At 51.8% G+C, this 23560-nt stretch overlaps 1 protein-coding gene across 2 annotated transcripts in view; it reads left to right on the forward strand.

Moving 5' to 3' along the window:
• The window catches only part of Nfasc (neurofascin), a 178838-nt gene that overhangs the window by 87434 nt on the left and 67844 nt on the right, over window positions 1-23560 (forward strand). The window contains exons 3-5 of one of the 2 annotated variants that reach the window (XM_032915297.1): window positions 16912-17092; window positions 22268-22285; window positions 23052-23157. In XM_032915297.1, the coding sequence (XP_032771188.1) occupies window positions 16912-17092; window positions 22268-22285; window positions 23052-23157 (305 nt within the window). The remainder of the gene's footprint in view (window positions 1-16911; window positions 17093-22267; window positions 22286-23051; window positions 23158-23560) is intronic. The other variant, XM_032915298.1, reaches the window with a different exon arrangement.

The following is a 23560-nucleotide window of genomic DNA, read 5'->3' on the forward strand; positions in this document are numbered from 1 at the left end:
TCGCAGCTGCTGAGATGACAGGCTACCCGCCCTGCCTTGGTCCTTTCTGCTAACCCAAGCCCATCTCTCTGGAGACATTGTATCTCACCCGAGTTCTGGTTTTTAATAAGACAACCAGGACTTGTGAGAAGCTTGTCCGCTCCACCACCAGTGTTCCCAGGGTCTGGCGGCGCACACAACCACCACCGTTTCTCACAACCAGACTCCTGGCCAAATGTCAGTACTTAAAACTTGGGGAAAACACCCCCCTGTCTGTTGCCTCCCCCTTTTTGCAGCCCCCTCCCCACCTCCTGTTTTCACGTTCTTCCTGTCTGTGGGAGCTGCCTGCTGGGGTGGCAGTTGGATGCAGACTGCTGTCTGCGGGGATGTAAAATGCAGGAGGCAGAAGGAGGAGATAGAGAGGGAGGAGGATGGGCTGTTGTAGCTCTCTCCTGCTGGCTTCACCCTGCTCTTCTATGCCCCACTTGTCACGGCAGACAGGAGTTTGTAAAATGCCACAGGGTGCCCTGTCTTTGGAATATCAGCAGCAAATCCACTATTGACTCTACAAGGAAGTCCTATCAGAACTGACTCTGCTCTCCCGATGGCCAAAGGGCTGGGTGCTGCTGGGAAGGGCTGGGTGCTGCTGGGGAGAGCTGGGTGGGAGGGGAATTCAGCTGCTTTTGAGGAGGGTGTGTCAGTACAGGGATGAGGAGTGCAAAGTCATGTGGCTGGTCTGGGATGTCAGGGGCCTCCAGTTCTCATTGGATGGAGGTAGGTCACATCCATGCAGATAACCGTTGGTTCCGAGAGTGCGTATCAGGCAAGTGAGTCATGGTCTGCACAGGCATTGACTCCGTGAGAGAGACATGAATCGATGTGAAGGCCCAGATGGTCCAAAAACAGGTAGCAAAGCGGTCGTGATTTAGTGGGAAGGAGAAAAGTCTGGTGGATCTTAAAGGGGCAGATGCTTTTAGAGTTAAAGGCTTGGGTTAGAAGCTCATGGATTGATCAGACGATTATCTCAACGACCCACCACAGTGAACTTATATGCCCCACTTCTACAGAAAGGGAGATCTTGGCTCTGAGAGAGCCAGGACAGCAAGCACCTACTGTGGCTTGGGTGGGTTTGAGACTCTTAAGACTTGTGTGCCAGGGAGATGACGGAACACTGTGTGTGTGTGTGTGTGTGTGTGTGTGTGTGTGTGTGTGTGTGTGTGTGTGTACACTCGCACACAATGAATAGAGGTGTCCTCGTATGCACCATGTTCTGGACCTCAAATGGACATGCACTGGGAGAGCCTGGGAAGCTACCTTGCCGCGCTGGGCGTGGCTCTGAGGTCTGGAACACAGGGCTGGGAGGCTTGCTTTCCCTGGAAAGGAAAATGCTGGGCTGTCCTGGAGTCACCTTCCCATTCTCTCACAGTCTCACGGCACTTTTAACCTTTCGTTTTCAACTTTATAATTTTCTCCCTGGCAATCATTTCTTTGGTGCCATTAATATGAACAGCCAATTTAATTCCTTTCAACATTTGAAACTTGATTTGTAATTTTTGCAGTCGTTTTTTGGCTCTTGTTTTCCTTTTTTCAAACAGGATCTCTCTATGTAGCCTTGCCTGTCCTGGAACTCACTTTGCAGACCAGGTTGGCCTCGAACTGACAGATCCTCCTGCCTCTGCCTCCTGAGTGCTGGGATTAAGGGCGTGTACCACCAACCCCCTAGTCATTTGTAAATTTAGTCATTCATATTCTTTTATGAAATAACATGATTCTTTTCTAACAAAGCTCTCTAAGTTCCATTAATGCTTTGAATAACTGCTTTAGTGAGACACAGTTCTCATACCATCAATAAATCCATCAATAACAGCTCAAGGATAGTTCCCGTATATAGTTTTTCGCTAGGGCTTAGTGTGGGGCAGCTACCAACTACTGAATTTTTGTAATTGAATCACCATTTCCAATACCCCCGAAAGCCATACCATCAGCATCTCTGTCCCCGCTCCGTCCCCAGCCCTAGGCAGTCATTAGCCTACTTCCCATGTCCTTAGAACCACTCTGGAGGTTTCATGTACATGGAACCATGCAGCGAGCGGTCTTTGTGTCTGGTTTCTTTACATAGCGAGACATTATTGAGGTCTTTCCAACCTGCAGGGCATAAGCACGGCATTCCCCGGAGTGGCTGAGGAACTGCCCCTTGCATGGGTAGACCCTGTCTTGTTTGCACGGTCACTTGGTGGATGACTCGTTGCATCCTGTGGGAACTCTGCACTTCTTTCTGAGGAGCCCCCGAGACTTCTGATACTAATGTCAAGGATCCCTTTCTGGCGTTCTACCTCCTGCTTACAGCTTCCCTCCATCGGGGTCCCTCCTTACTCAACCCAACACTTGAGCCCACTCACCCTTGGGGTCTGCCACACAGGCTTGTGATGGCTGTCTCTCCAGCCTTGCGACCCACTCCCTTTATTGGTGGCACGCTGGGGAGACAGCTGGAGCGCTGCCTGATACCCCAATCCCTGTTGCTGCCCCCACCCCCTGTGAAGAAAGACCAGTAGAGTGTTCTGTGCTGAGAGCGCTTTCTGTTGGATGGTGGACACCAGGACAGAGAGCCCAGGGAGAGAGAAGCTGGCTTGGGTGCTGCAGAGGCAGGGCTCCTGTCCGTTTTGGTTTGCAGCACTCCCCTGGAGCCAAGAGTCATCTCGTCTCCCTCAGACTTGTCCTGTGTGGCTCTGGCAGCAGCAGCCTGTGCAAGGCTAACCTTCCCAGTGGTTGTTGCTCTCTGAAAGCATTCTCTACCCAACCCAGTCCTCTTTCAGAAATCTCTCTGCCTTTCTCCTCGCTTGCTCTTCTGTCTCCCTGGGGTAGGTTTCCTGTAGTCCTAGGCTGTGGTCTGAAAGTGAAATGTTACACCAAGGACTTGGGCAGCACTCCAACTGGTGATGCTGGTCTATAAGGGTGTGGAGCTTTGAGGACATAGGATCTAGCTGGCTAATGCTGTCCACTAGGGTGAACCCTGATGGTTACAACCATATGTGGCTTTTAGTTCTGTTCTTAAAAGGACAAGAGAAGAAACCATGTGTGTGTGTGTGTGTGTGTGTGTGTGTGTGTGTGTGTGTGTGTGTGTGTATATATATATACACATATATATAGAGAGAACAATAGATATATATATATATACATATACATACATAAGTACATATCTATATATGTGTGCATATATCCATATATAGTTATAGATATACATACATATATACATAGCTATGTGTGTATATATGCAGATATGTATAAATATGTGTGTGTGCACATATATATGTATAATTACATGTATATAATATATATATGTGTGTGTGTACATTCTATAATGTGTATATACTGGTCTTATACTGGAACTCTTAGGAGCTGACTGGATCACAGCATCTATGAGGCCCAGTGACTATTGGTTGGGTTGTGGGGCTAAGGAACCTATCCCTTGGGCTTCCCTGAAATACAAGACAGAGATGTGCTGGGCTCCAGCTGGCCCTGAGTCAGAGCAAGAGCATAAGGCAGCCTCCCACCTCCTATGTGGACGATGGAAATGCAAAGGTGTCCATCTTGCTACTGTTGTGATAGGAAGAATAGAGAAAAATCAGTCTAAAGAGCCACGATGATCAGAGAGCTCAAAGGCACGTGCAGACCCAGAAGGTGCAGTCACAGTACAGAACACAGGTTCTATACATGTTCCTACAGAGAGATGCAGGCCACCCCACTCCAGGGAAACTGCTGCCTTCTGGGGGGCTCTAGTCCTTCTGGTGGCCTGTGAGTAACACAGTGTCCTGGGATGCCTTCCCACCCCAGGAAGAATGATATGACACTAGATGTCCCCTAGGTCCTCCTGGTCATCACCTAGAGGAAAAGGTCACTTCTTACTTCCATCCCCTCTTCCCCAGCTCAATAGTCAGGTAGTTCACCAGAAAGTATCAGGTTCCAGCCTATAGATTCTTTCTGATTATTGTGCAGGAAATGCTGTTTTTCAGCCAAATGGCTAATGCAAACCCAGGCATCCTCTTCTGCCCTTCCCCAGAGAGAATGAATGAAGACTGCCTGGCACCTTCCCCTTTTCCAGAAGTCTCGGTGGCCTTAGCTGAGGCTTGCAGGGCTGGGAACCTGCTTATGTCCTTAGTGGGAAGGAGGCTGCACTCCTCTCCATCGCCTCCTGACAGTGGAACGGAGCCAAGCACAAAGCACCACCACGAGGCACACCATGGCAGCCGGAGACCGCCCCTCTCAGCCCCAAGAAGGCAGTCAGGGAGTCAGCCTCGTACCAGGTTTTCTTGGCTATGTGAAAGTCCTAAATGACTGTTGGCCCACACAGGGGCCAGGAAGCTAGTGTCTGTCCCCGCTGGGCAGGAGGAAGGTAGGGCGCAAGAATTGGGGGAAAGAATGCCTTCTCCATCAAGAGGCATCCTGGTATGGCGCAGTTCCTGAGTCTTCCAGTAGGAGGCGATCGTGTGGGCAGACTGGCTTTCACAGAAGATGCAGAGCCGTGGGGACAGTTCATCTGTGACAAGAGGGAGGTTCAGTGACACAGTGCCAGATGCTGTCACAGCAGGAAAGTCAGGAGCTCCTCCACACTGCTTCCTTGTCTGATATCACCTTCCAAAAACCCGTCTGCCTTTCTCCTCCTTGCTAGCATTTTATGTCCTTGGCACATTGTGGTGGCCATGTTTGGCTGGTATTTTGAGTTCCAGAGAGTCCACGTGTTGGCCTTAGATGCCCCAGAGTGTCTCGTACTTGGGTGGTTGAGAGAGACAGAGTGGGAGTGGGTGTCACTGGTGATCACTGAGTGAGACCTTGGGTGTCTCAAGCCGACCGCTCTGCCTCCAAGCATTTTCTGAACCAGAGCTGATGCCCTAGAATGAACAGTGTGGGAAGCCAGAAAATCGCCTGCACAGCTGGATTCTGAGAGCCGGTAAGGACGGCACTCAGGGTGGTCCTGCCTGAAGTCAGGCAGCAAGAAAGCTGAGAACAATGGGGGAGCATTCTGGAAAATAGACTTCTAGGGGGGGTCTGTCAAGCAGTAAGAGGCTATGCTTCCGAGGATGACTGAGCTAAGAGTGCCCAGCGACTGCCTCTGCCTGGCTGCTTCTGCATAACCACTAACAGCAGATTCATCAGGCCTTTTATTAATTGAGGATCTATTAGGAAGATTTATTGATGAGCCAAATACCTCCCGGTAATAGGAAGTGTCTAATACCGCGGCTGCTCTTGAGGATTTATCATGCCGTCTCACTGCAGCGGGAGACAAGATACAGTCTCAGCATTGATCAGAATGGGTACAGGACGCTGACTCCAGACTCCTCCCACAAGGCAGGAGACAATGACCACAGGATGAGCACGGGGCATGTTGGGGAGCAAAGGAAATTGTCCTGACATGGAGGAGTCAGGTGAGGACCTTGAACACTGGAGGACATCAGTACCGAAATAAGGGGAGAGGATTTGGGACTCAAGAAGGACAGGTTTGAGTTGGGGCTGGACAGGAGACCCAGGCTGCTGATTGTGGGGTGAATGTGAGAACATGGGCTCCATCCTTTTCCGGCAGACACAGCATGGAGGGTTCTCTGTCCTTCGAGGAAGGAGATGCACTAAAAAAGGTTGTGGGTAAGAATGGGATTCTGTTGACAGGCGGAGCCCCTGGGATTTGTTTTTAATGCATAAACCAATGGTTCTCAACCTTCCTATTGCTGCAACCCACTAATACAGTTCCTCATGTTGTGGTGACACCCCCAACCATAACATTATTTTTGTTGCTACTTCACACCTGAGATTTTGCTACTGTTACGATCATACTGTAAATATCTGATAAACCACCCCTGTGAAAGGGTCATTCAACCCCAGGGCTTCAGCCCACAGGTTGAGAATCGCTGATAGAAACCGTTTGCGAATGCCATGGGCTCGAATTAGGAGTGAATAGTTTGCATCCTCTGTTCTAGGGTTTGGGGGGTGCTTGCCTTTCCAGGCGGAATTCTAGTCACGTGGGATGAGCCTGAGCCCTGGTGGATCCCCCACCCCACGCTCAGATGTTCCTCTGATCCCATGATCCCTTGTTTTCAGGCCACTCTCGGGATCAGCCTTGCTGCCTGTCTTTGTAATGGGAGTGGCTGAGGTTTGCGTTGGCTTCAGGGGCTTTTATTATCTCTCTGCTCCCCCACAATTTCCCCTGGCAGTGATGTGTGAATGTGTTCCTTAGTTGGTTCTTGGAGTACTATTCTAGTCATGGATTAGCTTATTCCAAGAGCTAATTGCTGGCACGTAGCCTCCGCTCTACTCTGCTGGTGTATCCCTAGGCATTAATTCACGCACACAGCCTGGCAGAGCCTACAAGTCATCCATGGCTCAGAGGCACTTCAGATGGAGCTTACCCCATGCCAAGCCCTGATCCCTGACCATGAGCCCGCTTGCTCCCCCTCCTGTGTTCCCAGGGCCAGCTCACAGCAGCAGATAGTCCGCTTTCCAACCTGAAGCTCTCCATGCCATGTCCTGTCCACCAGCCAATCACCTACGAGAGCCTGCCAGTTGTGACCAGGACTTCTCAAATCCTAGGGAGGCCTTGGAGGTGGGACGGGCATCATCCAGTGTGGCACCTCCTTCCCTTCCCGGGTCACCTATGGATCTGGAGCTGGCAGAGGTGGAGGCAAAGGGAGAAGAAGCCCCTAGGGAGTGCTTCTCCTTGGACTGCACCCAGAACAGAGGGGTGCAGTAGGGCGGATTGGCCTGCTACTAAGTCCCACCCAGCCATGTCCTAGGGTGGTCACAGGTCACCCTGCACTAGGATGTGCAGAGAAAGTAGATATACCCTGCCTTCCTCAGAGCCTGTGAACTCACCAGGGGTTAGTCACTGGTGTGCAACCTTGGCTGCTACAGAAGTGCAGCCGGCTTGCCTGGAGGCACGCGGCAGGCTCCTGAGCCTTGTCCTCACCCACTCTTCAGAATGACCCTGAAGATGCAGGTTTATGTCCATTTTCAAGATGGAAGGACAAGTGTCAGGACGGAGACCTTCCATTAGCATTTAGGTGAGAGCTGATCCAGAAAGAAGAAGTAGAGATTAGCGAACTACAGCCCTTGTGGAGCTCCGGCTCCTTCCTGTGGGAATGTCATGGGGACACAGGCTTCTTGTTCAGGCCACGGCTGCTTTCACACTCCTATGGTAAAGGTAGTATCTTGGTGGTGATTGTTCATCTCACGGAGCTTAGTCGCTTTACTCTCTGGGCCTTTTCAGAGAGGTCTACACCCTCTGTGTGACGCTGCTGAGCCCTTCCAGGCACTGAGGACGGACAGTTAAGTATGGAGGTCATAAAGCTGTGTGGGTGTCACTGGGCTGGGAGCAGTGGGGTCTGAGGACAGGAGGAGTGGCTCCTCATGTCTGAGCTACTCACAAAACTCGGATTTGCACTCACAGATTAACAGGGCAATGCAGAAAGACGGGAAGGATTTATTAACACACGTGTCTATAACGTAAATAAAGGGAGCGAGCCTATGGCTTGACTGGCTCCAGGGAGATGCCGTTCATTCAGAGGCATCCAGCCTCCCTTGTTCTTCCTTGGTCGGTGGAGATGCTGTGTCTCAGAATCCACTTGGAGACCTCACTGCTCCCTGAGGCCTGAAGCCTATCCCCCTCACAAACCCTTGCAGGACCTCTCTCAAGAGGAAGAGAACTGGCCTACCCCAGCCGTCACAATAAAAGTCCCCAAGGACCAGCAGGCGTCTGTCGGTTCCTAAATAGTTGTGTCAGGCTCAGGCAGTGCTGATTGTATTGCTGGGAGCCCCAGCCTGGAACTGGGGTGGAGTGAGGTCCCTCCTAGAAAGGGCGAGGGGAGAGCTCTCCCAAGAAGGGAGCAGTGCTGTGAGTGACAGGAAAGCCTGGGGCTGAGTGAGCGCCTTGTGAGTGCCTACTGTGCCCTGTGTGCCTGGGTATACCGCTGTTGAATGAGATGCCACCCCTGCCACAGTGAACTCAGGGTGCAGCCAAGGAGACGTGTAGCTTGCTGACACCGAGAACTAGCGCTCGTTACAGTGAGAATATCCCGGAATGCTTTCAGAGCATCTAAGATGAGGACTTCCTCCAGGCTCAGTGAGGAGTGGCATGGGAAACACAAGGAAGGCTTCCTGGTTGGAGGTGTTGCCCAGGGACCTAAGTGTGGGCATGATGAGAGTCAGGTGAGCAGAAACGCTGGTTCAGGCAAACTTGAAAGGCGGGTTTGTGTAAGGAGAGCGTGGAGCTAGCTAACAGTGAGCACCCAGAACGAGGATGAGCAGGAGAATCCATTGAGTCCCAGCTGCCCCAGCACGGAAGTCAACCTCCATCACTTGCGTGTGGCAGCTCCCAGAGCAGGTTAGGAGAGGGCAGGCTTCATCAGGGAGAAAGCAAGGTTCTGAGTGTGTGGAAATTCTGGAGGACTTCCTGACGGCAGGGCATGTTAGGTGACTGGGGAAAACACACAGCTTCACTGCTTGGTCTTGAGATGGAAGCAGAGGTTTGAATGGGGAAACTGAGGTCACCGACTGTGCTGGACACTTTTCTATCCTTGTGACAAATACGGAGGAAGTCGGCTTGGAGGAAGAAAGGTGCATTTGGACTCACGATGATTTCTGAGGATGAAGTCCGGGGTCACTCAGTTCCGATGTTTCTGGGCCTGAGGAGCAGACCAGCATGGGGGATGGGGTAAAGCAAAGCTGTTGTCCTCTTAGTAAACTAGGCTTTGGGGACAGGACCCAGTCACTGAGTGCCCATCCCAGCTCTGCCTGTGGAGTAGCTATGGGATCAGAGGATGCCCTGATTCCTCCTGTGTTCCTGTGCCTCCCTTGGAACAGGTTCCCGAAGCGCTTTGAGAGAATTCTCCACTCCTCTGCTGTGAGACAATGTCAGCCCTGTCCTCAGCCCTGAACACTGCTGGGGAGCAGGCCGCACCAGGTTTGGGTGACAGGAAGGTAGAAACTAAAGACTGGTCTCACCCAGAGACTGCAGAGAAAAAGTGTCACCGTGCCTCGGTCTGGCCCCATCACGCTGCAGCCAGAGTGGCCTTTAACCTCCACGTCGTTCCTGCTGAAAATCTGGAATGCCTGGGATGTGGTTTAAGCTCCCTAGTCTGGCCATCAGCAGCCTCTGTGAGTCTTTGTCTTCCTGACAGTACCATGTTCTCGTCCACGTGCACTCTTTCAATAGCCACAGTGGCTTCTTTCAGATCCTTATATGTACGATCCATTAGCTGCCACAGGGCCTTGGCGCAAGCAGTTCTCCCTACCTAGGGAGCTTGTTTTGACCTATCTTTACAGGATTGGCCCTTCTCGCCTCTCAGGCCTTAGTCACCAAAGGCCTTCCTTAACCCATGCGCTCCCATCATTGTATTAGGACTTCTTTCTTGAGAAACGTAAATCTTAAAGAATGGTTTTACGTTCGGGGCAGAACTGAACTGGTCCAGAGACAGTCACACATTCCCTGACCCCACTGCAGAGCCCTCTCATCCACCCTGTTCTCTGCTGGATCCCACTAACAACCCCAGAGCCACACACCACTGTCACCAGAGCCTCCCAGCACAGCAGGAATCACACTTGGCGCTGTGTGTTTCTTGAGTCTGAAAAGCTTGCACTGACGTGAGCCCGCAGTCCACAAGTAGGGGTGCTACAGAGTCACGTCTCCTGCCTCCTGCACCCTCTGATCTTACCAGCTCCGAACCTTGCTTTTTCAGAGTGCCAAACAGTGGGACTCATTCTCTTTGTGATACCCGCTTCAGCAGCTTCTCCATCTCTTAGTGGCTTCAGAGCTCACCTCTGCTCATCACTGAACAATACTCCAGTCACCCTTATAAAGCACAATCGGTTGATGCATTCGCCTACGGGAGGGCACCCCACACGTCTGCACCTTCTCACTAAGCTTCTATGGTGTGTGTGTGTGTGTGTGTGTGTGAGAGAGAGAGAGAGAGAGAGAGAGACAGAGACAGAGACAGAGACAGAGACAGACAGACAGAGACAGAGACAGAGACAGAGAGAGCTTAAGACTCCCGGTTACTTCATTTTGATAATTTCCCATTTATTTTCTGTTATCCCTTGGAAATATGAGGTCCACGAAAGTGGATCAACCTTGTTCCCCACCCTCATGTGAGTTCTCCAGCTCAGTGCCTGAACAGTGGGGCTACAGCGCGAGGGACTGCCTGATGCCTCCTGACTGAAAGTCTGTGGCAGCTACTGCTCAGGGGACCAGAGCCACCAGCTGAGCCATATCTCTGGGCTGCCTGTCTTTGTCAATTCAGACATATTGTGACCACTGTCACAGCCTGCCTGAGACAGGGCTGTGGGGGGCTCCTGAAGATGACAGCTTGAAAGAGGGAGCCGTGAGCACCTATTCCATCTGTCGGGGACAGCTTGTAGAATCAATGCCAGGGGCCTTCAGTCTGGGGGGGGATGGGAGGGGGCAGCCAGGGCCCAGAAAAACAAAAGGGAGAAATAGAAAAGCAAGCCCTGACAATGAGTGGGTAATTCTCCCTGCTTCGTGGAGAGTCACACAGGCTACCAGAGGGAGGGGAAATCCTGATCTGTGGCAGCGGGAAAGCATGTGTGTGCACCGCACATGCTGCGTGATTCCCAAAGGAAGTGCTTCTGGGGTAGGGGCTGGGATTACCTCCATATTTCAGAAGAGAAGGGCAAAGAAAGCTCTTGAGGCCGGGGACCTCCACCTCGTGCGTGGGATGGCATCAAAGCAGGCAGTGTGAGTGCACGGCCAGTGGTGCCCTTGAGCTGAACCAGGAGCCACCGTGCAGAATACCACGACCAAACTCACATGCGCTCATCTCAGACATTTTGAATTTGAGTCTCTCGGGAGGCTCACAGATGCCCAGGCAGGTCGCTCAAGGTGGGGGCTATTCCTGAACAAGACAACAGAGGTTCATTGGCATCCGTGTTCACAAGGTGAAAAAGATCTCAGACCTGATCCGGCCCCTCCCCTCCCTGGAAGTTTAAGTTCAGAAGTTTGCATGTTCAAATGATACCCAGCTATTCTGCTCTGGCTGGGTTTGTTTTTCATGGATGGTGTGTGTGGGCTGTGGTTGATGGGTAGCTTCTATCCCTGCAACTCAGGAAAGTACCTCTTCTTTGAGGTTACTTAGGCCTGGTTTTACCTCTGTGAAGTTAAATGATAACATTCCGTCCCTTCTTCCAAGATTCAGAGACAATGGTGGCTGGTGGCTGGCCTCCGTCAGCCTCCACCTGCCCTTATTCCTGAATGAGGCTTTCCCCTTCCCACCGAGGGGCCCTTACCAGAGCTCACACCCCCATCATCTCCCTCATGCACTAACTCGTGATGGTTCATTTCTCTTGTCGATTGGACAATCTAGAATAGCCCGAGAAGCGTCTAAATGATGAGCTATCTAGACTGGGTTAGCCGTGGGGCCTGTCTGCAGGTGATTACCTTCATTACTTATGAGGTGGGAAGACCTACCCATTGTGGGTGGCACCGTTCCTGGACAGGGGATCTTGAATTGCTCTTCACTATGGATGTGACCAATTCCTTCAAATTCCCGCTGCCTCGACGTCCCCTGGTGAATGACTGTAATGTAGAACGGTGGGCTATAATAAACCTTTTCTTTCCTAGGGAATAAACCCTTCCTTTTGTCAGGCTGCTTATCACAGCAATGGGAAACAAAAGGAACATGCCCCTTACGTTATCAGAAAGGCCTGGAAAAGGACTAAGCCATGCAATGATGGCCATGCCCCTGTGGTTGACCGTCAAACAGGCAGTCTTTAGAGATGTAGACATCACTGCTGTAGGCCAGGAGCCCTGCCCCACCCCCTTGCCCCTTTCTCCCTAGGCCTTGCTGATGTGAGGACCCTGGCAGGCCTCTCTGCCCTCTGTTCGTGGGGTCTTCCAGAGCTCTAGGCCCCACCCCCACTCAGATGGAAATCCTCTCACAGTGCGTGGGGAAGTTTGCACACCATGTACTGCCTTCTGCACTGAGGGCTGCTGTCATGCTCTTTCTTCTGCCCCCTCTTCATCTCTGTGAGAATGTTCCAGAGACCAATGTCATACTTTTCTCCTATTGGTATGAAATTTATCTAAATCATTTTTAAGTTCACAATTTAGTGACATTCACGATGTGTGCATGAACCTGTCCAGTTTCAAAACACCCTCATCTTCCCAGAGGACACCCATACCACGGGCAGTCACTTGCTGAGCCTCCCCCAGCGTCTGGCACCAATGGTGTTCTGTCTCTGCAATTACTGATTCTGACTATTTATATGAAATCGCTACAAGGGACCATTTGTATGGGACAGTGTGGGCTCTTTCACTGGACGTGTTTTGGGAATCGTTCCACATTCTGGCATACGTCAGCATTTCGTTCTTTTTGGCGGCTGGATACTAGTCCATGGTATGCATAAACCGAAGTCCTCTTCCCCATCTGCCCACAGATGGATGCTTGAACCATTTCCACTGTTTGGCTGTTGCAAGTGATACGAGCTGTGCACATCACTTGTTTCAGAACCTGATTTAAATCCACGGGGCATATACCTCAGAGTGAAATGAAAGGGTTTGCGGATAGTTTCATGTTTTAACTTTAGAAAAACTGCCAGACTATACACTGTCTTTTAAAATAGCATCTTCACTTCGGGACTTTCCTGTGTAACAAAGACAAGGAAACTGGGTAGAAAGGTCCTGGTCTGGGAGGCAGGACACCTTGGACCAACCAGCGGGGTGATCCTAAGCAAGTCACTTGCTCTCCTCTGCTCTTGATTCCTCATCAGAAAATCGAGGAGACTGGTTAAAATCAAATAGCTCTCATAACATTAAGTAACCTTTGAGCCTTCTTCCCAAGAACATGGGGGAGGGATTTCTCAGGCAGTGGGGATGCGGTTGATGTCTTGATGGCCTTTATCTACTGTGCTGTTAAACTGTGAATTTCAAACATCCCCAACAGCTGGGCTTTTTCCTGCCAGTGTGTTTCTGGTTAATGAATAGCTTCTGGCTCCCTGGCTCCATGGAGATTCCCCGGATGAATACCACCCCCTCCCTTTCCCATCACGAATGTTCCTTGGCAGGTCCCTGTGCCAAACATGGTGGTCAGGGAGCCCAAACCGAGCCTTGCCACGATTTTCTTGAAGGAAGCCCACGCCTTCCCTTGGTATAAGCTCTCTCCATGCGGGGCCTTGAGCTAGAGAGTTGGGCTGATCTCCGCAGCTAAAGCAGCTGAAGCGGAAACTTAAGGGTTCTTTGAAAAGTCGGTCGGATGGTGTTTTGCTGGGGCAAGCTCGTGGAGGAATGTTTAGCCGGAGCAGACACAGAAGGAAGCATGTTCTGCTAAAGCAAGCACGTGAAAGGGCACGTGCTGGGCTGGAGAGATGGCTCAGCGGTTAAGAGCACTGACTGCTCTTCCAGAGGTCCTGAGTTCAAATCCCAGCAAACACATGGTGGCTCACAACCATCTGTAATGGGATCCGATGCCCTCTTCTGGTGTGTCTGAAGATGACAGCTACAGTGTACTTATATATAATAAATAAATCTTTAAAAAAAAAAAAAAAAAAAAGAAAGGGCACGTGCTGAAGGATTCTTTGCTAACGACACGCAGTATCAGCCCACCTTGTATTGGGCGGTTGAGCTCCATTGGTTGGGATTCCATAGAGAGAAACACATCAAAAAACTTCTGGGGGTGTGCTGCAGTTCTTTTCACTGCTTTGGATTTGGGCTGATTGGCAGGGGGATGTCAACTGAGACAGACACACACACGGAGGCAAGACCTGTGGAGGACACGTGATGTTTGGGGGGTATAAGTAGGACTAGACAGAGAGTGATGGAGGCCGAGCTTGCCTTGCTTACATAGCTAGCCGTGCAGTACTTGTGGGTCTTGCGTCTTTGCTAAGACAGGCACAGCCGAGAACCTCTCCTCATGTTCCTCCAGGTCCTTCTGCTGCCTCGAGCTGAGGCTGAGGCCTGGCTGTTTCTGCTAGGTAGTGCCAAAGTTGCTGATTCCTGCTTATATCCCGACTCTACCAAACTGGACTGCTGGTGTTTCGGGGAAGTGTTTGCAAGTGGACCAAGCTGCTGCTGCTGACCTGTGAACTGAACTGTCTGATTTCCAGACAACCCAGATGGGCGTTGGGGCAAGGAACCTTTCTAAACAGGTCCACTTCCCACCCCACCCCCACCCCCAGGTATCCTTCCTTTTCCTCTACCCCTGGTGGGTCGTGGGCTAAAGGGAGGTTAAAGTTTTTAAGAACCATCATTAAAAATAGGTTTTGAAAAAGAATTACAAGCATCAGTGGCCTCTCTGGAGGACAGTGTAAGGGCCATCTTGGTAGCCAAAGGGCCCATCCTTGGAAGATTTTCTGCTCTCTTGTCTTCTTCCAGCCCATCGGCTTCCTGGCGGCATCTGACCTATAGGGAAGAAGATTTTTCCCATCTTAGTCACTCACCAGCTTGTGTTTTCTGGTGCTACCTGGTGGTTTTCTAGAGAAACAGATACACACACACACACACACACACACACACACACACACACACACACACGATGCTTCCATCCCTCAAGCTCAGGGATCTTCACAGAAGAGGGAGTGGGAAGACTGTTAGAATCAGAAGTTGTAGATAACATCATGGTAACTGTTTGCTGGACACAGCAGAGCAGTTGCAAACATGAGTGCACAGTGACTGTGAACAACACACAAAGGCCAGCGCACACCAGACCTGTGTACACCAGATCTGTGCAGCACACCAGACCAGTGCACACCCGACCTGTGCACACCAGACCTCTGCACACCAGACCTCTGCATGCTAGACTTTGCACACCAGACCTGTGCAAGCTCCAGCCAGACAAAATCCAGGTTGGAGTGAGAGAAGGTGAGCACAAACTTCACTACCAGCTGAGGAGCTGTTGACATTTAATGGCTGCTGGGAGAGAAAGTCAGTTCTCTCTAAGACGTGACCCTTAGTAGGGCAGGGTGGCCCCGCTCCCGGGAGTAGCTAGGCAAACTAGACTGGATGGAATTTAAATGACGAAGATGAAAACTCAGACTTGTTTAGGTAAAGAGGGGAAGGGAGAAGAGGCCTGGGCAAGAGGAGAGATGGGGGAGAGGATGAATGTATTCAAAATATATTTTATGAAATTCTCAAAGAATTGATAAAATATTTTTAAAACAATACTATCTAAGTAGTTTATTTCATTTATTTTGCTCACTTGTTCATTTTCTTACCCATCCTCATATCCATCTGTCACATGTTCTGAGGGGCTACTATTATGCCTTTGGTACTGCGATAAATTCCTGATAATAATAAACAAACTTTCCCATGTATGGAGCCCAACTTTCTCACATGACTTTTTTTGGATGACTGCAAAGCAAAGTGTGCCATCATGGGAGTGGCAGTGGGAATGTGGAGCAGATAAATCATTCTTTCCCTAATGAAGGAGGCAAGGTCACAGGCTGTCCTGCACAGATGTCAGTCTTTCCTGGGCGAGTGGTCAAGACATCCTGCACTGGAGGAGCAGCATACCAGGGCAGACTGAGAAAGACCAGATAGGCATGTGGTTAGACGCTCCGAGCCCATAAAGGAGGTTAGCTTGAACTTGGGGACAACAGTGAGAGGTGTCTAGGAATGGCATGTCCGTGTTTGTACTTTAGAAGTAACAATTCTGGTCGTGGATGAAGAATGAAAGGGGATGGGGGGTGCGCAGAGAGGGGAACAGCAGGAGCTGTTGCAGTCACTCTAGCCTGGGACACTGGTGGTCAAAAACAAGGCAGTGTGCATGGGAAGGGAGGTAGGTAGATAAAGGCTAGACACAGACACACACACACACACACACACATGCACACACGCACACACATATGCACACGCACACACATGCACACACGCACACACATGCACACATATACACATGCACACGCACACACGTACACATACACACATGCACACAGGCACGCACACACATGCACACACACGCACACACACATATACACACGCACACACACACACGCACGCACACATATACACACATAGACACACGCACGCACGCACACGCACACACAAACACACATACGCACGCACACACATATACACACGGGGGTGGGGGGTAGTGCTGGTTGCTGAAATGAATGTAAGCCAGAACCCTTCATTCTGACATGAGGAGGTAGTGACCGGTGATGTTTCCTGCTTCAGGACTCCACATCAATGGCTTTGTCTCCAAGGAGCTCTTGCCTGGGCCCTGTTCTCTACCTGCTTAGGATGAATGGGGTGTGTGCAGTTGACTTTTGGGCTTCAAGTTCCAGCCAAGCAGGGGTAGAGTTGTGTGTCCGGCTGATACAGATGTTCGCTGAGGGAAGCTGGGGGATTCTGGAGATGTTACCTGCTGCAGCTTCAGCTTGTGTAATGCTGGCAGGCTGGAGCTCCAGGCGGTCCCAGAGTGCTGACTTCTCAGACAGCCCTCCCCCCTCTTCTTGGGACCAAAGAACATCACTGAGGTCTTATTTTTGAGTCTTTACCCAAACACATTCTGCTCCAGGCACACTCAGCAGATGGTCCGGGGAGGCTTTGAGCTTGGTCCCTCTCTTCCAGGCCTCTAGGCCAGTACGTCTTTCCACAATTGCGCTGTGCAGAGCTGTTTTTCTAACATAAAAGGTCTCGATTACTGGTGCATGTGTCCTCTTGGGGCAAGCAGGGATGTCCAAGATAATTTTGATTGGCAGCCGGACTGCCTGAGCCCTACTGACCTTGGACGGGTGGGGACCAGGGATGCCTCCAACACTACAATAGATAGAGCAGTTCCCATGCCACAGACCGTCCGGTTCCAAGGTTAGAAACTCTGGTCCAGGGGATCCCCTGCTCTGTGGTCAAGAGGCCCCTTGGGTCTTTTGAGACCCTGGGGAGACTAGAGCAGAGCATAAGGTCAAGAGAAACTAACTTGCTGTTGTTTTTTCTTTCTCCAGCTGAGCACTGTCTGGAAAGCCCACGTGGAACGGCGCAAGGCATCGAGAGCCCGTGGGCTGGGCAGTGCGGAGCAGGGCCTGGTGCTGAGGATGGCCAGGCAGCAGGCGCCACCCTGGGTCCACGTAGCCCTCATCCTCTTCCTCCTCAGCCTCGGAGGGGCCATTGAGATTCCGATGGATCGTGAGTTCTGTGCCCTCTCTTCCCGTTTTACTCCTGATATCAGAGGAATGGGTGCTGGGGAGAGAGGGCAGGGAGGTGAGGGGGAGAGAGAGTAATGGTAGATTCCAGGCTTTAGAGCTGGGCTTTTCCTAAAAGACTTGGTGTAGGCTGCCGCTGGGCGCAAGCGTCTTCTTGGAGATGTGGATAAGCTGGTTGGTGTCTGTGTTGCTTGGAACCTGCTGAGTGGAACCAAGGATAACCCCGTTTGGGATTCTGAGAGCGACCTGGAGCTGTTCCCTCTACTCACACCCGCACAGCCATGGCCTTGACGTACCCCTTCTAAAGGCAGCTTCGGGGGCCTTACTCGTCTCTCTGACTCGACACACCAGAGCCTATGTCCAATTGTGATTGGAGGAATAAGGAAGATGGTGACCAGCCTGGTAGAGGATTAGGAAGGCTTTGTAAAGGGCACAGCTAACTGAGACATTAAATCACATTATGTGGCCATTGGAGAGCCGGACACAGGTTCTTTCTGTCCTAGTATTCCCCAGGTACTATCCAAAAAGGAGAGGGTACTCGTTTCTGCCTCTGATGGTGGAGCCCTGTCTGAACCTGGCGGGCTGAGCTAATGTCTGCATCTCTTATCTATCGGCACCATTGCTGTGTTCACTGATGGCTGAGGGTGCCTTGCTCCTTGGCCCTGTCTGTAAGCATGTGCCCCTTCACCACCGTTTTGGCACTCGCGGCGGATGTCTTCTCGTCCTCACACGAAGGTGCAGGCATAGCACCTCTGCCTCCTGTTCTCTGCCTCAAGGAATTCATGGAGCCCATGTGATCCCAAGACAGACCTGGGCACTCTCCAGTTAACAGATGACTGAAGGAGGCGGGAGGTGAAGGTGGCCTCCGAGAAGGCCCCACAGGGCTCTAAAGCCAGACCTCTTCCACCCCAGTCATAGCTATCCAAGAGGAGCCTACCCTTCCGGAAGACAGAGGCCGGTAATAACTATGAACTGATCCCACAAGCAAGCCGGGCAAGACCGCTGCTGCCTCTGTGCATGTGTGTGTGTGTGTGTGTGTGTGTGTGTGTGTGTGTGTGTGTACACACGGAAGGAGGAGGAGAGGAGAGCTGTGAGTCAAGCGTTCCCATGGCGACCGTCTGTGGTTGGCTCAAGGAGAGTTCTCATTAACAGCCAGGCAGACAATCTAATAAGCATCGTGATAAGGGTGTGTCCCTGGAGAGGAGGGTGCAGAGGAAATTGGGTTATCGAGAGCACGGTGAAGGCTCATTTCTCTTCTGCTGCTTCTCACCTGCAGTTAGATGTCCAGGGCTGCTGGGGGAGGGGCGCCTGCAGAGCGAACACAGAAACAGATGGTGTGGACTTCTATATTGAAAATACGGATTTCCATGCTCCACTGGAGATGGAGATACAACAGGAAGCCCACGTACTGCCTGAGGCGGAAGGCTGAGGGCCTTGACTTCCTTGCCATGCACTCTCCGTCCCAGCTTCCTGATGGAGGCCGGGGAGGACCCTTCTTTTTATGTTGTATATACACAGACCAGCCCCTTCCTTGCCTGGGTCACACCTCTCGTGGTGATAAAGTCAAGAATGGAGTCTGCATCTTTGGACTGTACTACGGCACATTGATCCTACTTAGTCCTTAGACCCCAGTGGAACTACAGCTGCCCTAGGTCTGATAGGGACCTCCGGGCTCTACTGAGCTCACCACATGTGGTTCTCACAGTGAATTTGGATGCTGGTGGGCGCCATCCTCAGCTGGCCTGTTAGGAAGCAGGAAAGAGGCAGAGGCAGCAGTAGCTGCAGTTGGTCTGGGCTGGCGGCATGGACATCCCATAAAGCACCACACCTCCCTACTTGCCAGAGACGATCTCAATGACTCTTCTGCAGAACCGAATTCAAAACGACACAGCAAGGGCAAGGACTTCCTTGGCAGGTTTCTCCTCAGGCTTAGCCACGTTCTCTGGGATTGGGACAAGTCGGGTGTTTCTAACGGGTGGGGATGAGGGTGTTGGGCTTCAGACTGGCTTGTCAGGTGTCTCCCTCATTTGCCCCTTCAGGGCATTCTCTGTGCCTCTAGAGCAGGGACGTTGCTTCCACTCTGGCGCTTGGCACAGCAGCTTTCTGGAGCAGCCCCCTGGGAGGCTGCACAATCCCCTATTGAAGTGCCCAGCCTCTGGGTCCAACTGCCTTGCCAGCAAAGTCACACGCCACCTCCCTTCCATTAGCCTGGAGTAGAACAGCATGACCTTTGAAAAAAAAAGTAGTGGGTCACCTCATCGACCAGAGCAGCTTTGCCAAAAAGTGAGTTGTCTGGGAGCTAGAGTATACTTTCCTTCTCCCTTCCACTGAAGGGGAATCAGCATTTCCTCCTAGGAGCCCACAGAAGAGGACGGCAGAATGGAGAGATGCCCCGCCCACCTCATCCAAACAGGGCTATGGGCGGTAACATGCCCATCCCCCCATCTCCCATCCTCCCAGGAAGGTGCCCAGAAGTCAACTACCAGAGCCCAGGAAGGAAAGGGCAGGAAGGCAAAGCCCTGGAGTCAGGGCAGACACAGGCTCACCTCAACAGAGGTGGATTAGATTATCTTCTCCTTCTTAGAAACCAAAGGAACAAGTTCATTCTCCACCTGACATCGCCAGACAGCCAGCTCCATGAAAGGAAAGAAGAGCATGCAGTGGGGTGACAGAGAGAAGCACTGTTGTCCTTGTCCCCAGACAGGCTGTCACCAGCACCACCACCACTTGTCTTCTGGCTTGATTGTGTCCCAGCAATAAATCCCCTGGGAGCTCAGCGGTGACTGAGATGTCATTGTCCCATTAGGCAAGCAGACGCTGAGGAGGCCCTGAGGTAGGCAGCACAGCTGGGGACGACAGTCAGCCTGGTCTTATCTGACTTGGCAATCTCCACTTGAGGAAGTACCTGCCTGCATCCTCCCTTATCCACATCGTCAGGGACCTCAGCCTCACCGAGGCCTGCGCCTGAGCCCAGCTAACTCACTTAGAGGATGGCTTTTGGAAGCTTTGCAACCACCTCTGGGGAAACTGGTACCCATCTGCCTCTGAAGCCAGGGTCCAAAGGACCGTAGCCATGTGACCACCCCTCCTTGAGTTCAAGATGCTCTGGAAGGAGACCAGAGCCTGGGAGTGGGGTACATGAGGACCAAGAGGCATCGCTGCATCCTGAAATGAAGCCAGAGCCCAGCTGGTAGTTAAAAGGAATGTGCTTAAGTGCCAGTCCTGCCTGTCTGGAGACCGGCCCCCTCCCTCGTCCCCTCCTGTGCCAGCTGCACCATCTTTCAGTCTCTTTAGAATATCTGTTCTTGGCAGGAATCCCACATGCAGGTGAAGGTGCCAAAGCAAGTAGCACCACAGAGCCTGTGTACAGGGTAGGAGCACCGCAGAGCCTGTGTTCCGAGTGGGAGCACCACAGAGCCTGTGTTCAGGGTGGGAGCACCGCAGAGCCTGTGTTCAGAGTGGGAGCACCGCAGAGCCTGTGTTCAGAGTGGGAGCACCACAGAGCCTGTGTTCAGAGTGGGAGCACCACAGAGCCTATGTTCAGAGTGGGAGCACCACAGAGTCTGTGTTCAGAGTGGGAGCATCACAGAGCCTGTGTTCAGAGTGGGACCATCATAGAGCCTGTGTTCAGAGTGGGAGCACCACAGAGCCTATGTTCAGAGTGGGAGCACCGCAGAGCCTGTGTTCAGAGTGGGAGTACTGCAGAGCCTGTGTTCAGAGCCTTGTTGGCTTTCCTTTTGGGGTTTTTTCATTCCTTTGCTTCCAGCCCAGGCAGACTCGGACAGGTGATAAGCAGAATGTCCCTTCCTTACTCCGAGGGCCACACCACCTAGCTCATGAAACCTTTCTAAAAGCCATACCACGAAGCCTTTCCTTTGCTGGCAGCCTGCACAGTGGGCCGCTCATTCCCGCCATGCTCCCCCTTATTCATGCCCTTTTCTCTCCTCCTGTGACTCTCCTGGACCTAGGTGAGCCCTGGGTCCCTTCGGGCTGCCCTTTCTCAGCCTGCACCTCCTTTTCCAAGTCCCTTCACTCTGGTGGCAAGGCATCAAGATCTCCATGACTCTGCTTTAAAGCATGATACCTCCTGCTCTCCCTAACAGCTCTCACTCTGAAAGGGGCAGCCCAAGGTCCCCATGCACCAGAGTGACACGAGGATGTCACTCTGTGTAAAGAAAGACACTGAAAAGTCCTAGAGACCTGTTTTTGTCTTTTCTCCACATCTGTTTGCTCCGAGGCTTGCTTTCCACATCTAAAACCTTGCTGCTTCTAACTGCATGGTTCATAGGTCTCAGCACCACCTAGGCATTTGTCAGAAATGTAGGACTCAGAGTGGATGCAGTGTCATTGTTAGAGCACTTGCCTGATGTTGCTAAGGCCCTGGTTTCTATCCCCAGCATGGACGGAAACAAGATAGAATCTAGGCACCACAGCAGACCATCTGAGGCAGAGCCTGCGTCTTCTCCTCTTAGAGCATGAGGAGCAAAAGCACACCCGTACACGGCTCATGAGTTCAGACAGGGCTAGTGAGGACACGTGCAGCCCACCTCTTTGTCCCGTTTGTGAGGAACACAAGGAGCAGTGGGCTTGGCCACTTGCCAGGAGTCTGTCATTCAGGGACAGGATCTTTGTAGAATGTGTGTTTGTGTAGGAGAAGCAGTGTGGTGAGGGAGCGAGGTGCGGGGCTCTCTGAGCCCCTATACTTTTGACCTTTGTCCCAGAGAAGTTGTTCAAGTCCTCTCATCCCCCAGCACCTCCGTGCTGACCCTGTGCACCAAGGCTCTCCCATCCCCCAGTTGTGTGAGATGCCAGAAAACATCTGAAGAGTCTCTTTCAGGCAGTGTTGGCATTTGGGGACATTTGGACTTGCCTGGTAACATCTTCCTTTGGTTACTTACTGGTCCTGCCCCACTCTGTGGATACAACACCTTTTCTACAAAGTATTCGTTTGCTGTGTCTGTTCTCCGGCCTTGCCTGGCTCTTCTGCCAGGCTCCACATCTGGGAGAAACCCCCATGCCCAGAGCTGTCCCTACGTTGCCCTGCCCCAGCCTTGCATGCTAGGGCAAGAGGACACCGGATAGACAGCTGATCAATTGTGTGCAATAACTCTGTTCTCCTTCTCTCCCCCTCCCAATGCTAACCCACTGGAACTAACAGCAAGCATTCAGAATGAGCGTAAGTGCCTGGTGTGCCTCTATGCCCTTGAGCCTCTGGGAGGTGGGAGGTTGGGAAAAGGCCAGGGGAGAAGGCTGGGCTTGAAATCAGTGGCCCCTTCACTGCCTGCTAGAGCTGATCCAGCCTAGAGCCCTACCGTGAGTCTTTTACCAATGGAAGAGAACTTCCCCAGGAAGGGGGCAGGGGCAGCTAGGTGGCAGAAGAAGGTCTATCGTTGGCTGGGTTGCTCCTTAGCTACTGCAGCTCATTCATCTACTGCTGGTTGGCACTGCACCCCTGGGCAGAGCACCAGCTTAGCGGTACACGGGGAAGCCCTTGGGAAAGTCTAAGGGACCGAAGCCTCTGTTGGCTCTGGACAGTCTGGCCATCTCAGAACCATCACAGCCCTAAGTTCTACAGTCACAGCTGGTTTTGTTTCTGTCATTCAGCACAAATTTAGCAGGAACGGCTGTGCCCTGGCGGTGTGCTGAGCACTGGGGACGTGGGCTTCGTGAAAGAAAGCCTGATTTTCACTTGCTTAGAGGGATGCTGGCTCTTCGTAAAGGGTTCCTATTCCCAGACTCCGTCATCTACCTCTACCCTAAAACGCTATTTAAGAAATTACCTTTTTAGAATAGGATACTTCTCGTGCTTGCTTGCTTGCCCGCTTGCCCGCTTGCCTGCTTGCCCAGGTTGTTCCTGCTGCTCTAGACTTTAGCCACTCCCTAAGCCAAGGGCAGGGCAGGTCTCCACAGTTCTGACTCTTGCCACATGTGTCCTGTTGCAGTGACCCAACCCCCAACGATCACCAAGCAGTCGGTGAAGGACCACATCGTGGACCCCCGAGATAACATCCTGATTGAATGTGAAGCTAAAGGGAACCCCGCCCCCAGGTGAGTAGAGGGGGAGCTGAAAATCCACCATCGAAATGAGTCACTTGCCCCATCTTGGTCATGCTGATGGCAAGCAACTGCAAAGTTTGGCACAGGGCTGGAGGGATGGCTCAGTGGTTAAGAGTGAGTACTACAATGGCTGAGGTCCCAAGTCCAATTCCAAGCATCCCTGTCAGGTGTCTCACAGGCACCTGTAACTCTAGCTCCAGGAGGATGCACTGCCTCTGACCTCCACAGGTAGAGGCAGTCACATGTACAAACCCCTCCACACACACACTCACTCTTTATTAAAATGTTTGCTTCATCCATCCAAAGAATGTGCATTGGCACCCACCAGGTCCCATACGGGCTCACTTTTGATTAGCAGGTGTGACGTGGCCATGTGGCTCAAAACACAGGCTGC

This window comes from Rattus rattus, chromosome 10 (genome assembly GCF_011064425.1).
Source record: "Rattus rattus isolate New Zealand chromosome 10, Rrattus_CSIRO_v1, whole genome shotgun sequence".
In the NCBI taxonomy this organism is placed as follows: domain Eukaryota; kingdom Metazoa; phylum Chordata; class Mammalia; order Rodentia; family Muridae; genus Rattus; species Rattus rattus.